The sequence below is a fragment of the Anoplolepis gracilipes genome, chromosome 5 (genome assembly GCF_047496725.1).
Source record: "Anoplolepis gracilipes chromosome 5, ASM4749672v1, whole genome shotgun sequence".
In the NCBI taxonomy this organism is placed as follows: Eukaryota; Metazoa; Arthropoda; class Insecta; order Hymenoptera; family Formicidae; genus Anoplolepis; species Anoplolepis gracilipes.
Window position 1 is genome coordinate 9,800,488 of NC_132974.1, and position 17,048 is coordinate 9,817,535.

Here is a 17,048-nt window from a genome sequence, read left to right on the forward strand (position 1 = left end):
ATTCCCCCGGAATTCGTGAACCATTTCAGGGGCGGGTTTTTGCATGATGTTTCACAGCGTTCGCGACCTTTCCCAAGCTTCTCCACGCCGAGGACGACGCCGTGGAATTAGGTCGCGAGAGGTCAGAATCTCGTCCTTCCGTGTTCACGATCCGAGATTTTTACTCTCGTCAAGGTCGACGCGCGGTGATTCAGCTAGGTTTTTGCGTACTTGCGAATTTAAGGGTTCGTTGGTACGGGAATAATCGTTTCGACGCGACGTTGTTTTCTCCTCGCGCGAAAATTGGTGGTTATACCGTATATATGTGTGAGGAAAAACCATCCGTATAATCATCGACATCGCAACTTATGAATTACGTTACATTTTGATGTGCGATACAACATACAGAATTGTTCAATGCACATGTTATGTATTTCACCGTTTGCATCATAATTTTTACATAATTAAAATATATTTGACAAGTCACGAATTTAAACATTTTTATAATACAAAAGATGATATTAAAAATAAGAGAATATTGCAATCGCATTTATATTTTAATATAATTTAAAATAATTCATTCTTTCCTTTAAAGGAAACAAACAAATGTGCATATAATTTAAATGTCAAATCTTGTTGAGTGCAACACAATCGTTTCTTTACATCAAATTATCAATGATTATCACCTAATTTAAATTCAATATAAACATAATCTTTTCTTAAAAATTGCAAAATAGGAAGGAATTTTTCCTATCCGAATGACTGGTATCGTTAGAGCGTTGTGTTCCAGAAGAGAAGCTGTTGCTCCCACTTTGGTCACTGGTGTCCGGCAAGTGAGGGAGAGAGGGAGAGGGGGAGAGGGAGAGATAGAGAGAGAGAGAGAGAGAGAGAGAGAGAGAGAGAGAGAGAGAGAGAGAGAGAAAGAGAGACAGAGTTATTCAGAGAGATTATCAAAAGGGAAAGAGAGAGAGAGAGAGAGAGAGAGAGAAAGAGTTTACGCTTGTCTCGTGTGTTTCGTCGCCCCACTCTTCCACCCCTTCGCCGCGGCAGGCCGCTCTTCCCCCGCTAGATCGGCGTGCGGCAGCGCGGCACGAGTAAGTGACGGCGGACAGTGAGGGGCAGACACGAGGATGGCCGGAGACGGCCGAGCACGGCCGAACGGTCGTTCGAATCGCGGCTCCCGCGTCAGTGCTGAAACCGCGTCCGCGGTTCACGGTTCACGATATCTGGGCTTTGCCGCGATTGCCGCGTTTTTTTTTTGTACGCGTCCCGGACCGGACAGTCACACGTAGGGATAAAAAACGAGGGGGTTGGCGCGCGCGCTTTTGAACGAGACAACCGAAGAAGTTGCGATGATCGAAGCCCACGATTCTCGCTCGCGACGATAGTGAAGATTCGCTTATCGACGACGCTAAAGAGAGAGCGAGCAAGAGAGAGAGAGAGAGAGAGAGAGAGAGAGAGAGAGAGAGAGAGAGAGAGAGAGAGAAAGAGAGACACAGTGTGGGAGGCGGAGGAGGAGAAGGGAAAATCGAGCGAGGGAAGACAGTGATAGAAGAAATCATTTTCCGCGTGTTTGCGTCCCCCGTCGCATAACAATCGAGCTTTTCTCTCGTGTCGTACGTCATCGTTCGCGATTATGGCGCGACCCGCGAGCGCTCGTATCGGGTTGCGGATGCCGAAGCGCGGGCGCGCTCGTCGGCATTAGGATTAGTTGTGATGTTTCGTACAAGTGAGTATTCCGCGTAAGAGTTCCGTATTATGAGCTATAACGATAAGGTGTTGTCGCTCGATCGATCGAACGCCGGAAGGAGGAGATCGAGGAATGGCACACGTCGCGCCGTCAACGATCGACGCGTGATCTCGCATGCTTCGTGAAGAGAGCGAAGCCGGCTACGTAATCTGTCACGGACGATCTTGGCGTGTGGAGGGAGGAAAGGCTTACTCTCCGAGAGGATACCGCGCGTTACTTCAGAGCACGGAAACAAGAGTGCGAGCGGACGCGCGACACGCGCTCGCGTGCGCGCGGGCTCGCGGCTATATCGTGTGTGCGTGCGCGTGTGCGTGTGTGTCGTAAAACTCGTAAATTCGCAGGAGAGTATAATCTAGTCATCGGAGTTTTACCAGAGAATAGCTTTTTCATCGCACCGACCTCGAAAAGGAACGCGCTCTACGAAAGTGTCGAAAAAAAAAGGTAAACAGCGACTGAGAAAGAGAGAGAGAAAGAGACAGAAGAAACACATAGAGCCTCGAGTGGCTCGAGTAACAATCTTGACGCAAGGTCGTGCCGGCTCGACGCGTTGTGTTTACGTTTAATATCGCGAGGGACGCTCAAGAAGACGCTGCGTGTTCGACGACGCAGTGCGGTATCGGACGTGTTCACGCTCGGACGAGCAGCGAGTAGCACGAGCGGCGACGTCGATGACCGTGCGACGAGGACGGGTCGGACGCTCTCGGCTCCGAGGAGGAACGCGCGGCACGCGACTTCCGTTCGCGGTGTGACCGGACCGAGAGTTTGTCGGTTGTATCGGTAGGTAGGTAGGTACGCGAAGTATACCCAGTGATCGTCCTCTGCACGCGCGATTCTCGGCAAAGCTCTCGCCAGACGAACGGAGAACGCGATCGTTAGTGCGCGAGCGCGGTGGCCGCGCGCGATATCGCGACTATATCGCGTTGTACGCGGTGCAGTGATATCATCGCCTGCGAGGTGCATCGTATGCGTGCGTCGCGTACATTGTCGGGAAAAAATTGAGAAGACAAGAGGATATATATATATACACACACAGAGAGAAAAAAACGTGACGTGTCTGACGAAAGTGTCGAATCCGCTCGGAACGAGGGACGGACAAAGTTTGTGAGAAGACTCGGGAAATATAGTGTTTTTCTTTGCAAGATTAACTCATGTATCCGTGGTACCGGGACAGCGTCGCGGCCGCTGCGGCAGCTGGCCTTGGCGGGCCTGTCGGCGTTGTGGGTTCCGGATTCTGTTCGACCGGGCCCGGCCAGGGTGCCACCACAATCAAGACTGAGAGTGGATACTCCGACTGCATGCTTGCCCTCGACTACGTCCAGAGCAAGGTAAGCGATATATAATGCTTTCGTCCCTATGCTCGTATTACGGCTCTCTGATTCTAATCTCCGCAATTTCACAATTTCACAATAGTTTCTGAATTCAAGATTTCTCGAGGTATCTTGATATAAGCTAGATTTCTAATTGTTTAACCCTATATTTTATATCGTATATTTAAATGCGTTTAAGTCGTTTGACTCCCAATTTCGTTCGTCGAATATAAAGATCGCGTGCAATGTCAACATGAGATGAAGATCTTACTCCTGGCACGCTTGATGATAAATATACGTTAAGAACACGAAACTGGATTCACAAGTCTTTAAAGTTTAAAGTTAATATTTAATTCGCGTGGCTCGAAATGCGAAATCTTGAAGTCAGATATATGTATATACGCGAATATATAGATAATACAAAATAAAAATTGAATAATTTGCAATTTTGGAATTTTAAATTCACCTAGGTGAATTATAAAACAATTGAATTATTAAATAAATTATAATAAAAAAATTAAAGAAAAATGTATATAAAGAGACTATCTCGTTTTTACTGTATTTTAAATTTTTATAATAATTCTCTTTTTAATAACAATTTTTTTATAGAAAATTTCGAGATCAATTACTTAATTTAATTACTTAATTATAATGATAAATATTTTTGCGAAATATTGTGAATAAAAAAAAATTAAGTAAGTAAAATAAATCTCTTTTTAAATTTAATGAAACTGAATTTTAATGAGTAAATTTTATTTTTACAAAAGCGATTTAATACAAATAATATATCATTGTTTTGAAAATTGAAAATTTACGATAAATTTGCAGTAACATTTTATCAAATATTTGCTTATAATAAAGATAATAAAAAATTATTATATAATGTATTTTTATAAAGTTCTAGGATACGTAATATCATTATGAATCTTTTATCATTTTTCAAAAAATATTTATTGTACAATATCATGCTTTGTCATATATGATGAAGAGTAGTTTATTTTGGTTATTGTTGCTGGTGCTTATGATACCGCGTTTACTTTCCGGCCAGATTGTTGCTGACCGTAAGCTCACGAGCGGTGCGGTATTTCTCCTTTCTGACATTTATACGACGACGGATAAACGAGGCGAAATGTTACCACCTTTTCCTGAGAACCTTAGGAATGTAAACAAAAATTCTTTCGATTCTATTGAAGAATGTACACATAAACTGGTTTTATATCAGCTTTCGCGATAATTCGCGTTAGATTTTTTTTTTCGATTATCGTACAAAAATTTCCATATATATAAATTTGCACGTGCTGTGTACTATGGTTTATGGTGTAAAACAAAGCCAGTGTAATTGATAAATAATTTATCATTCCCACAGTGAAAAATTATTTCAAGAAAAATTGTTTTGATTTTGAGAAAAGATACTTTTAAAAGTCTAAATTATGCACAAAATTTATTGAAATTTACATTCCATGTATGAGTTTTAAAAAGCTTAGAAATGTATTTAAGAATAATAGCTATAGAATAAAATATTCGCTCTATTTCTCTTTAAAAAGTTGAATATTTAATGCGAGATAGTACGGATTATCTCATCTAATCATTTGTATATTATCTATTGCACTATTATTCATCTCACACACACATTTTATACATCACGTCCACGACAAAGCAACAATGTTTGCGCATGGTAATGCTGCATCTCGAATCATTAAATCATCATTGAAAAAAAGCAATATTATTTAGTATGTGCAAGAGGAGAACTATATGCAACTATATGACATTATTTATGAGATTAATGTTAATTGCGTGACAAATTAGTTTTGCACTTGACAATAGAGTTTGATGTGTAGCAAAGAAATAATTTATCATTAACGATCTAATTCCAAATAGGTTTTTTGCATTTTCATTTCAGAACAAAACAAATATATTATCTCGATGATCAATTACTCGATATGATAAATTCCGTCTTTAATATTGTTGTTGTGTGTATAAAAACTTGGAATAACTTCTTCTTTTGCGACCTTTTTTTTTGCGACGTTGATTATACTCATAGCCTGTACAATAATAACATCGTAAGTGCTCGCAGATGAAGATTAATACCTGGATAATCGCACGATGGCAATGAACTTGATATTTCAAAGGAAAATTATCTTATTCACGTCACACGTTACATTTCCACGTATCGTTTACTTTGAATGTACGAATATATGTATAATACAATCATGCGTGTGTATAATATATTAAAACCATACTTCTTAAGATATTTTTACTACGAAACTTATTTTGATTAATGACGCCTTGAATAATGTGTGTACTTTGTTGAATAATTCTTAACTCTTATAATCAATATTTTTTAATTACAATAAATTTTTAATTTTAATAAATTTAAAATTTTTTAATTGTAATAAAATGGTACACGTATTATTTCACAATGAATACAAACGCGAGAATTTTTTTAAATAAACTTGTTGGCTGCAACATTTGAACACTTTAAAGCTGCAATTTTATAGTATATACCGACGGCGAACGGCGAGATCGTAAAAGTCGTCAATCAAATCAAAAGGTATATAATGACACGAAATAGAATCATACTACTTCCTAAAGAGAATCTGCAAAGGTTAGGTCGAAATTAAATGTAAATTTTAATTTAATATTTGGTCCTCCATTTATTTTATTTCATAATTTATCTCGTTTCTCCGCCTTGCTTCCAGCTACGGTTATAATGAATTATCGCGTTAATCTTTCGATTTGTTTCATGCATTTTCTTATAAACATCGTAAATAGAACAAGAAAAACTGACGAACCCGTGCCGCGACTAAATCGACAAGAAAGTAATTTGGCGTGTCAACCTGTGAAAATGATTCGCTCGTAAAAAACCTGAACGTATTATCAAGTGGTCTAGGAACTATAACAAATGTCGTTTATATCAACGAAAACTTTCAAGTATGTTATTACAAAAGTTTCTTTGCACGAAGATAATCATTTATTAATATCCAATAAACCTGAAATATACATATAGAAAAGCTTTGGTTAAAAAAAAAACACCGCTTTGTGAAAATAACACCGCATATGTTCATTTGTGTTTCAAGCATTATGATATCTTTGTGTGTACTCGTTCTCTCTCTCTCTTCCTTCCCTTTTGATGGCGATATTTTTTCGGTCATGAACGGGTATAATAATGTTAATGGACGTAATGCGCAATCATGCGTGAATGTAATTCGATTTTGACAGCATATGACTTTGACTGGTTTTTCGCAGATGATAGTCAATTACCTTCGGCGCCCCAAGCGATATCATTATGCGTATGCTTTATATGATTTTATCATTCTTCTCAATTTGCACCACTTGTGAACCGTGAAATCATAGAATAAAGTCTTTACGAATTGCAATCATATATTCACAATTGTCGCTCTCGGATAAAATTTCTATGTGCAATTTTACACAAACAATTGAATTTTCTCAAAATTTTTCTTCGCGAAAACGCGGTTAATTTGGCTGATATCACTATAAAATCCCGTGCAATAAAATGCTAAGCTTTTTTCAATGTTACGTATAATCGTTTAATACTTACTTAACGTGACCGTTAATAATTAATGATGGCAATTAGACAGAGTGTTGACGACTCGGTATCCACTAACGAGCGATTAAGATCTAGGTTCGATCATAATTTCTAGCAATTAGTCATCTGATATACATAGAATGCGCTAATTCTTTGTGCAATTATGATTTATTTACATTATTCTTACAAATGTATCGCTATCTTTGTTTATTAGTATATTTCTATTGCACATATTATTTATACTATATTTCATTATTCTTTTTTATAATTAATATATATTTTATTGAATCGTGTATCACGTCGCGAATGATCAATGTAATCAAATAATAGGAAATGGTAAAATTGAAAATCTCGCGCGTGTATGTGACAGAAGCAGTTTCTTGATTTTTATATGCTTGTCTTTTTAAATCTTATTAAAACAATTAAAATTAGATAATAATACTAGATATCATATGATAAATGTCTATATGTACACGTACAATGTACATAATAAAAAAATATACCTGCAGATATATAATGTTAAATCATTTGTATTTTTTCGCAGAAATTTTATAACAGACACTTGTGCTCAATATTTTATTTAATTATATGTTTACACGCTTAACGAATCATATGAAGAACAAATTAAAAATTATTAATATTCTCTTTGTGCTATACTAATCTACATTAAATTATTTAATCATATGTTACGTGAAAGTCTAATATACTTAATAGATTGATATAAATCGAATTTAATACTCTAAAATGTAAACACGCGGTTAGATAATATAGATAATCTCCATACACATGATTAACTATAAAATCCAAAAAAAATTCTCGAAAAAGATTTTATTCCATGATTTAATGAACCTACGTTATTACCAATAATTATCGAGCCATCGAGCGATTTTTTGCCGGGAGTCACCAATCGGACGACTTTCACGTTCGACGTGCACGGAATAGATTTTCCTGAAGTGCCGGTCGCTAAATTAATGGCCGCGCAAATTAATATCGCGCGCGCAACGTGTAATTGCCTCGACAATTACTAGATCCTCTTTTAATTATGTATATTATATGTCCCGTACACGAGGCTCTCCTACGAGGCCCTCTTTGTTGGCCCCGCGTTCTTTTACATTTTCCCGCAATAATTACTGCAAGCTCGCGCATTCGATGCGAAGATTACCAGGAAAGCGCGACGACAGCTGATTATAAAAATAATTACGGCATATGTGCGGGAGAGCCACGGGGCCGTGACTAATTATCTCTCCCTCCGGGGAAATCACCGCCGCGATCTGGAAGTCAATTTGGGTTTCTCACGTGTTTATGATAATACCTCCCATCGATAGCTAAGCATCCCCCTCTTGGGAATGCATCGATGCGTACATTTATTATCTTTCTTCCTGAAAATGCTACGTAAGTTTGACTGAACCCTTTCACTTTGACTTGAGCACCGCTCTTTTTTCTCTGTTGGGAAATGCGAAGCAAGAAAATTCTTAAACTTTGCATGCTGGTGACGTAGATTTACGCATCCTATACCCTCGGTAGACCTAAACGACGTTAATCATCTCCAGCGGGCTCGCGTGTTACTTATCTCAATATCTTATATATATTATAATATTTGCAATATATTTTCAATATACTTTTATATTCTCAATATATACACTGTCTATACACATGAAAGATTTTACAAACTAAAATTATGTACGTAAAAATATTGCAAAATATTATAAAATAATTTAAAAATAATATGTATAATTACACATTAAATTGTGTATACGTTTAAGAGATTCTCATACTTGGAAATTATTTCTGACTATTAAAATATTATTAATTTAAATCTTACTTTATTATTAGTAATAGTAAACTTTTAAATTCTCTTTTTAATATGTTTTATGAATTTTTTTATTGATGAATGAATCTGTTAAATATTGAAAGAGAAAGAGAGAGAGAGAGAGAGAGTATAGCAATTGTTTTCAAATTTTCACGGTGCTTCTTCTAATATGCTAGATTTTGCTTGAAACTTTGTGTTGTAATTTTACGTGCTTCGATTGGTCATTCATTGGAATTGTCTGTCGAATGATTTTGCCGGGAATAAACGCGAATAGGATGAAAAAGTATCGGTTGGTGTGTTCGGCGCTAGCGGCAGCGCGACGGTGGTTTATATTTCTTGTCGGCTCGAACGTGGAAACGGAGATGGTTCCATAAAGACCGAACGAAAGAGAACTTCATTGGCTCCTCTCGTTCTAGTAAAAACGCGCTGAAAGTGTAACGTGCAACCGATTTCCCCTTCGTCCTGCCTCACCACTTTTCCACGTAGCGACCATAAGTACCGCGGTTCGTTCTTTGTAGATTGAGCGTAACAGTCACATTATCGCGAATGATCGTACATCCTTAAATGTAGCAAATCACTGTTATTTTATGTAAAAAAAGAGAGAGAGAGAGAGAAAAAATATTTATTATTTTAATTTTAATCACTTGGTTCCTCAATATTCTAAATATTCTTATAAAAAGAAATATTTGTTATAAAAATGAATATATAACTGTCAAATTACATTGTAAAATATTATAAGTGAATCATTCATATGTCAATTTTACTATACAATATCTATTTAATTTATAGTATATTTGACGAGATTTATTCATAAATGATTGATATTTTTATAATAATAATAATAATAATAATAATAATAATAATAATACTGACGTCTTGTATATATCGACAATCATTTTTCAACGTCTTTGGCGAAATATAAAAATCTGTCATATGTTTTTATATACTTTTCTTGTCAAGTTGATACTTTGAAAAATTATAGTAATATAATAAAAATAATAATAAAAATACTTATTATTTTTAATTACAACAGATTTGCCTTTACAATATTTTGCGTTTCAAGAATATCTTTTTTCTCAAAAAGATCGCGAGATTCATGCGTGCCGCGAAAGGAAATAATCAGGATCGTTGGCTCGATTCTCATAATTCGGAATGAAATTAACTGGCCGTGTTGATTTTTCCGCTTGGGGAATCCACTGACCGTTACGAGGGGGCGGCTCGTTCAAGTAAGAAAAACATTGTATTACTGGCGAGTCGAAAACGCACGGAAGGAGGTCTCTTGTGCAAATGAGTTGTAAAAATTTGTTTTACGCGAATTTAAGGACAGACGGAAACGACATGCCGTGGTTAAGCTATTCTAACATCGCTGTGATAGAGTTGATATATCGTGAGATTTTTTCTATGATAAATATGATATTACTCTATATTAAATGCAGATCTCTTATTTTAATAAATTAATTATATAGCTACACATATATTATTTTTTAAAGATTTTATAATGGTCATTAATTCTACGACAAAAAAAAATATTACAAAAGGCTTATTCTTAGTCCATCATTACTGGAAAATTTTCATTAACTTTATATTATGCTCTCGAAAATTATGTAAATTGTTTCTTTTATAGATACTATATTTCAAATTTATCTTTATTGTTATCGTACATCTGTTTTCTCGAACGATACATTTGTTTGATAAAAATTTAGCTCTGTGAGAAACTTTGTTCAGATTTGTTTTTTCTTTTCCGATATACTCTATGTATATTACAACAAAATGATGGCTCAAGTGTCGATTGATAATTTGAAATGTCAGTGCTTGAACTTGCGGGTATACGACCTGATAAGTGTCGAGTCTCGCGTAGGATTTTCAAGTTGAAAACAACCATTGGCCATCAGGCATCCGTAAATGGTTGCTTCTTGATCCAGGCGGCTTTCCAAACTTGGGGGGCCCAAGGACTCTTTTGCGCGATCCTTGATTGCAAAAATGGCTCGAGCGATGCATGACTGGTACTTCGCCTATCGCACACCATAGTCCCATCTAAGTTCAAGGCAAATGACACTTGCATCTCAGAACGATGTGAGACATCGAGTCGATATATGCAAGCGATACGACAGTAGTTTATAAGATGACAATTGCGAATTTAAATAAGACAGAAAAATTTATACGTATAAATTGAGTGTGTTTATAATAAATGGAGTTTATTTTTTGAAATCATTTTTTTTTTTTTTTATTAACATGCATTCGCGACTTAATCAAACATCAGTTCGCATGATCACACGCATTGAACATATTTGGTAGCAGTTTCAGTTTTGTTACGGTTAAAAGTCCGAATCGAAATGACGATAAACGGTGCGACGGGAAATCTGCCGCGATGTTGCGGTGGATGAAAGGGTTCGGTTTCGCTGAAAGGGAGAAGCGCTCGAGGTCGTGGCCATTACGGCCGATAAACAGCTCGAAATATCGCCGAAAGAAGAATTCAGTGATAATGGAGCGGCCGCGCGCAAAAACGCGGCCGCGCGCAAAGAAAATTAACGGCAAAAGGGAAGAAACGAACGGGCGCGCACCTACGTGGCCTATCGAAGAAGTCTCGGATCCTCGGCACAAAGAGGCAAAAGAAGGGAAACGAGGAGTGACGGAGGGCGGCTGCGGCAGGGAGAAGAAGAACAACAAGAAGGAGAATGCATCGAGCAATAGCAGCCGACGGGCGGGAGGGAGGAACGGAAGAAAAGAAGAGAGGAAGGTGCGATCGGAGCGTGCGCGTCCAAGTGATGCGGCGGAGACCGTCGCGATGCATCCTTCTCTCTTACTCTCTCTCTCTATCTCTCTTTCTCCCTCTCTCCTTTCTCCATTCTTACCCTCCTCTTGCTCGCACATCCGCCATTACATCCGTCTTTCTCGCTCTCTCTCTCTCTCTTTCTCTCTCTCTCTCTCTCTCTCTCTCTCTCTCTCTCTCTCTCTCTCTCTTTCTCCCTCTCTCTTTCTCGTTTCGTCTTTCTCTCACTCTCATATTGCGGTGACTCGGTTCTCCAGGTAGTTCGTCCTCCGATTGGCGGGTGTACACGCAGGTGCGCGTGGGTGGGGGAGGCGTGGTACCCACCTCCTATTGGCTACCGGATCCTACCCACACCGGAAGTGGGGACTCGGAGGAGGAAAGAGGATAGGAACGAGGGGGGCAGAAGCTAAAGGCAGCTCCTCCGCTCGGGCTCGGTCGAGAGAGGGCAAAAACAATATCGCATCTCGCGCGCAACGTCGCAAAAACCTGCCAGGTGGCATTTCGCCTTACCTTGAGGGTTACTGCCTTTTGCACGCAAACACACACGCGCGTCTATGTGCATCTACGTATGTACATATACCGGTCTGTGAAAATCCCGCGCTGCCACCACGCGAATCTAGACGCCGCCATTCTACCGCTAGGTATCGGTGAGGGGATGCACTCGCACCCTTCGAACTTCTTAGTCGAAGGGCTCAAATTCGAGGAAAAGTTTCATGCATTTCCGAATAGAATGATTTAAATGAAATAATTCTCTCTCGTCAAAATATACAATAATTTCTCAATTTTATTAGCTTCTTTAAAGACTTGTAGTAGGAAGGCGATATTTGAGGTATTTAACGTTAAAATTTAAAAATTTACATGAAAGTAGCGTCTTTAATTAAATTTTTACTGAAATCGATTTGGAGCGTCTGTTAATTTGTCAAAGTATACCTCTCTCTTTTTATAAACTTGAAACATTTTTATATAAAAGCTAATACTATCAGACGTTAATATTATACCATTTATTATATATGTAATATTAATATGTATAATATTATATGTTTATATATATAAAAATACCTAAAATATTTATTGTCTTAATTCTTGAAGTCATTTTTAGTAACAATGATTGAATTATTATATTAGTTCTTTTATTACGTTTAGGGTTATCATGAGACCAAAAAATTCATTATTATCATAATTTAAGTAAACAAAAAAAATCTTAACGACTATGTGGAGGGATTTAAATTATTGATAGAATAAAAATAATTTTCATGATATAAAAGAAATTTAATATTGATAGATATACATAGAAGGAAAGATAATGTGCCAATAAAACATCCTCAATGTCGTTTCGTGGTTATTAATACCGACATAGGAAAAATTCTTAGAGTCCAACCATGCAACATTTTACGTATCATGATTTTCAAAGGAATCTTTTAAAAGGAAAATTTGATCATTTTAAGGTTCAACTGAAAGAAAATGCTATATCTTGCCAATTCATAAGATTTGATTGTATGCTTGCACATTTGAAATTTTCTACAATAATAAGATTATGTAAAATCAGAAATCTACAAATATGTAAAAGATGTAGATGCAGGAAGGTATTATGTATTATTCTCTATGATACATTATTATTTATAACTTATTGTTAGAGAGGAAGTAATAGATACAAATTTATGAGCTTTAAGCTCTTTTATCTATCCGCTTATGTTACATGAAAAACACAAAATTAACTTTTGACTGTAGGTATCAAATAGAGCGTCCGCGTGACATTTTCGACTTTAGTCACTACATAAATCTTCGCGAATAATAACGTAGCCATCCATTAGGACGATTTTTGACGGGTTAGTATAATTTAGATTCAGGAAATAAATGGACGCAAGAGAATGGAACACGAATCGAACGTGAATGTTTTATCAACGTGAAAGAAGGCGTCAAGATAAAAGAGCGATAAAGTATGTGTCAAACGAATGTGGAACTAGTCGTGCGAGCAATTGCAGATTAGCATTACTGTGAGATGATTGCTAACTTATTGCAATTCGTGATATATGTAACTGAAAGATCAAAGTATGATTATAGTGAAAACATGTATATTTTAACAGAGACTCTAGATAAATTCGTACAAAGTTATTTATGAATAGTGTTGATTAACAGAATATTTTTCTTATTATGCAATCAATTTATATTATAGTGATTGAATACATTCGATGTAAGATAAATACGCCAAATTCGTTAGTAAACACGTCTCATAACATCATATATATTTATAATATTTGATGTAAGCTTTCGATAACTTATATTACGCATATACATATATATTTTTTAAAATAAAACTATTTTTTATATTTAATTCTTTCTTTGCTGGGATTTGTTAAAATTTAAAATTTTAAAAATATACGTGTTAAAAGCTACAAATGTTTGATATAAATTTCGATCGACGGCAATTAAAATTGTTTCAAGTTTTATAAAAATCTCGTAATCGATGATTCGTCCAATTTTATCCACGTAATTTTAGTCGACATACGTTTCTCTAAAATTTCATTTTTTTTACTTTTATTTATTTATATGTATATATATATTATATACATATTTATCTATATATTCTTTTTATTTTTAAATAAATATATTTAAATAAATAAATGCACATGTATACGTAAAGTCAAGTTAATATAAAATGCGTGTCCGTGCGAAAAGATCGCGCTCGGTAGTGTTTTAATTTCAATCCACCGGAAGGTGTAAATTTCAAATTATCAGGACTCATCGCGTGTCCACGGATGGTTTGATAATTGCCGCTTCTATCCGACGCGATACATAGTACGGCGTGTAATAGCGAGTTCCGTGATTCTGTCTCTCACGGCCGTATCTTTCGCAAGAAACGAAAAGACACACGTATATATCGCGCATGTACTTGTGCGTATTACACGACCGACATATCGTGCGATCCGCGAACGTTTGAACAATGGCGAATAGCGACCACAGGAGCCCCCATGAATAAAGATCAGAATGTTTGTACAGCGATCGTGCCGTCACTCATCGCGAAATCCACCGTGAAACGTGATTACGGACTGTCGCAAATTACTATCGAGCGTTGGAATTTTTCGCACAGACTGTCTAATAACTTTTCAACGTGTCTCTCAAATAATGTGGGGAAAATAACAGAGAGAAAGAGAGAGAGAGAGAGAGAGAGAGAGAGAGAGAGAGAGAGAGAGAGTTTCATTTTAAATTCTTCAACTTCGAAACGAACCACCAAACGCCAGAATTATTTTCGCGACAGTCTTCCTTTTTAATAATCGCAATAGACATCGACATTCAAGAATTAATCTTTTTATAACATTGTTTAAAGAGATAAAATTTATTTAATTTTAATTTTCATAACAAACTATTACCTGTGTGGAAATAATTTTATATTTTCACGTTTTTCCGCTGTAACTCTTAAGATAGAAACTAACAAGCTTTACCGTACGATTCAGATCGATTCGGCGAGGTTACAATTCAGAGCAAGGCTAGGTATAAATTAATTAGACAATTAATCGTGTAATGGCTTTAATTGGACCCTGTTAAGTGTCAACAGTGTCCGCTGATAATCTTTGCTGTAACATCTGCCTTATCTACATACACCGTCGTGTACGGTCCAGGTAAAACAAACCGGCGGTCATGCGCTGAAACGCGGATCTGGGGCCTCGAGTCGCGCGAGCAGTTGTTGAGATTTCAGATAAGTCGGCGAGATTTAGATATCCGATATCGCTTGATAAGCAAGCATGCACTTACTTGTACATAAATATATATATATATATATATATATATATATATATATATATATACATACACGTCCGTTTCGCTTGCCTACGCGGTGCGACTCTTGACATAACAATAAGTTTTCCCTAATTTCTTTCACATGTCTAAATTAGGAATGCGCTTAAATTTATTAAGTTATTGCACGATTATTTTTGGACAAGTATCGATGTCAAAAACTGATCAAGATAATTAAGTCTGGCAGTATTAGTAAAATATATAATATATATAATAGTGGCCATATTCTCTTCGTAACAAATATTTTCTTTAGAAATAAATTTTAAGCAATAAAGATTAAAAGATATAAATGCAGTAATAGGAATGTATTGGTGAATTATTTTTTGGTAATTTATTTTAATATTATATATCGCGCGCGAATTTTTTTTCTAGAGAGATATTATTACATCTTTCTTTATTTGACGTTTCCAAAAGTCCCACGTATGCAAATGTCACGGTCACCGCGAATTAAGCGACTCATTTAGCTTTGGAAAAATCTCGTTTGCAAGTATAATTACAGAGCACGGAGGGACACATAATTTTTCGTGATCGTGACTATATTATGATCGTAACTTTTTTGGCTTGTAATCGCCGTAACTTGGGTCAAAAAGTTTACGTTTTGCGTGACTGATTAACATTAATGGTTTGTATACGCGCGACAGCAAGAAAACAGAAAAATAAAAGAGTTAATTACGATGCGCGTAATTTTGTGTAAAAAAATTCTGAATTCTGGAAACATTTAGTATGTTCATTTTATTGTCATTCTTATTACCGTTTCGTTTTATTATCGTTCTTGTATATTCGGAAATTATAGCAACAACAATATAATTATGAACCAATGATTCTCGTACTGTTTCAAATTTAACTAAATGTTGATGTCTGCGACTTGAACCATTCTGCTACGAATAAGTATATTATAATTTTTTGCAGCATAATAGTTAAATTTGAAATTTATACCTATTGTGAAAGCATTTTATTAAGTAGAAAAAAAATACTCAATGGTCGAAATATAGTTTTTATCGCGCGCTGACAATTCTATACTTTATTCTTTAAAATCTAATACATAATACAAATAAAAAGGAGATTTTTTTATAAAAATATTTTTATAGAATAGAAAGTTTTTTTTCTCATTTACACGGATTGAGACGCGTGCGACTTTGAACATTCTTCTGACAAATATGTAGATTTTGCGAGATTAGGCTGAAGAAAACGACGGGTGTTCCGCGCTGCGAAAGAGTCTGTACCATCCAAGCCTCGATGCTTGGAGAAACGTCAAAACGGTTCTGAGTTTCGTCGTAGCATGGCGCTAGTAGGTACGTCAATATAAGCGCGTGTCTGCTACGATCTCGGAGCGGAAAACACGTATGTACATACACTCGAGTCACGTTCACATATTAGATTTTCACTTAAGTAGAAAAAGTATGCACTGGTTTGGAACAATTTATTGCGCGTTTTTCTCACTAATATCTAGTATTTTATTCGGCATTTTTAAAATATAGATTAAGGGAAACAAGTAGCAATTTTCCAAAAGAAAATTATCATGCATATTCTATAGTTTACATACATATATATCGATAATAAAAATTCGCAATGCAAAAGCAATATGATATATAATTTATGTGTAGTCGTAACATAACTTTTCGCTTACTTGGTTGGAATAGCGAATAAAATGCGGGAAAAACAGGCGTAGGCGCGTAAAAAGTATAAAACGAGACCCAAGAGAAATAACGTGTAAATGCATTTAAAAAAATGCATTAAAAAGTATCGCGATCGATATATGCGGGTTTTTTTCCGGAAAGAAAGAGAGAGGAAAAAAAAAAGAAGCACGCGAGAGCGGGAGGTTGTTTCATTGTAATCTGAAAATTGATACACCGCAGCAACGGCTCTCGTCACGTTGACTTTTTCCAGCTAGAACGCGAGGCGTTTCTGCTCGTCGAGGTTGCATTAGTTTCACGCTGGAATAGGTCGCCTCGGTTGCATTTTTTACATGCGACTGCTCGTCCTTCCTCGCGCCAAAGGTCGGATTAGTGTCGTTGCACGCGCGCACCGACACTTCTTGGCACACTTTGTTCCCCGCCTTTTGTTTTGTATTATCCAGCCCTTATTTTAAATTC

General features: G+C 36.4%; 1 protein-coding gene across 2 annotated transcripts in view; it reads left to right on the forward strand.

Moving 5' to 3' along the window:
• The first annotated feature begins 1,155 nt into the window (after window positions 1–1,155).
• The window catches only part of LOC140666242 (zinc finger protein rotund), a 151,967-nt gene continuing 136,074 nt past the window's right edge, over window positions 1,156–17,048 (forward strand). For both annotated transcript variants that reach the window (XM_072893198.1, XM_072893199.1), the window contains exon 1: window positions 1,156–3,054. In XM_072893198.1, coding sequence (XP_072749299.1) covers window positions 2,878–3,054 — 177 coding nt within the window. In that variant the 5' untranslated portion in view covers window positions 1,156–2,877. The remainder of the gene's footprint in view (window positions 3,055–17,048) is intronic.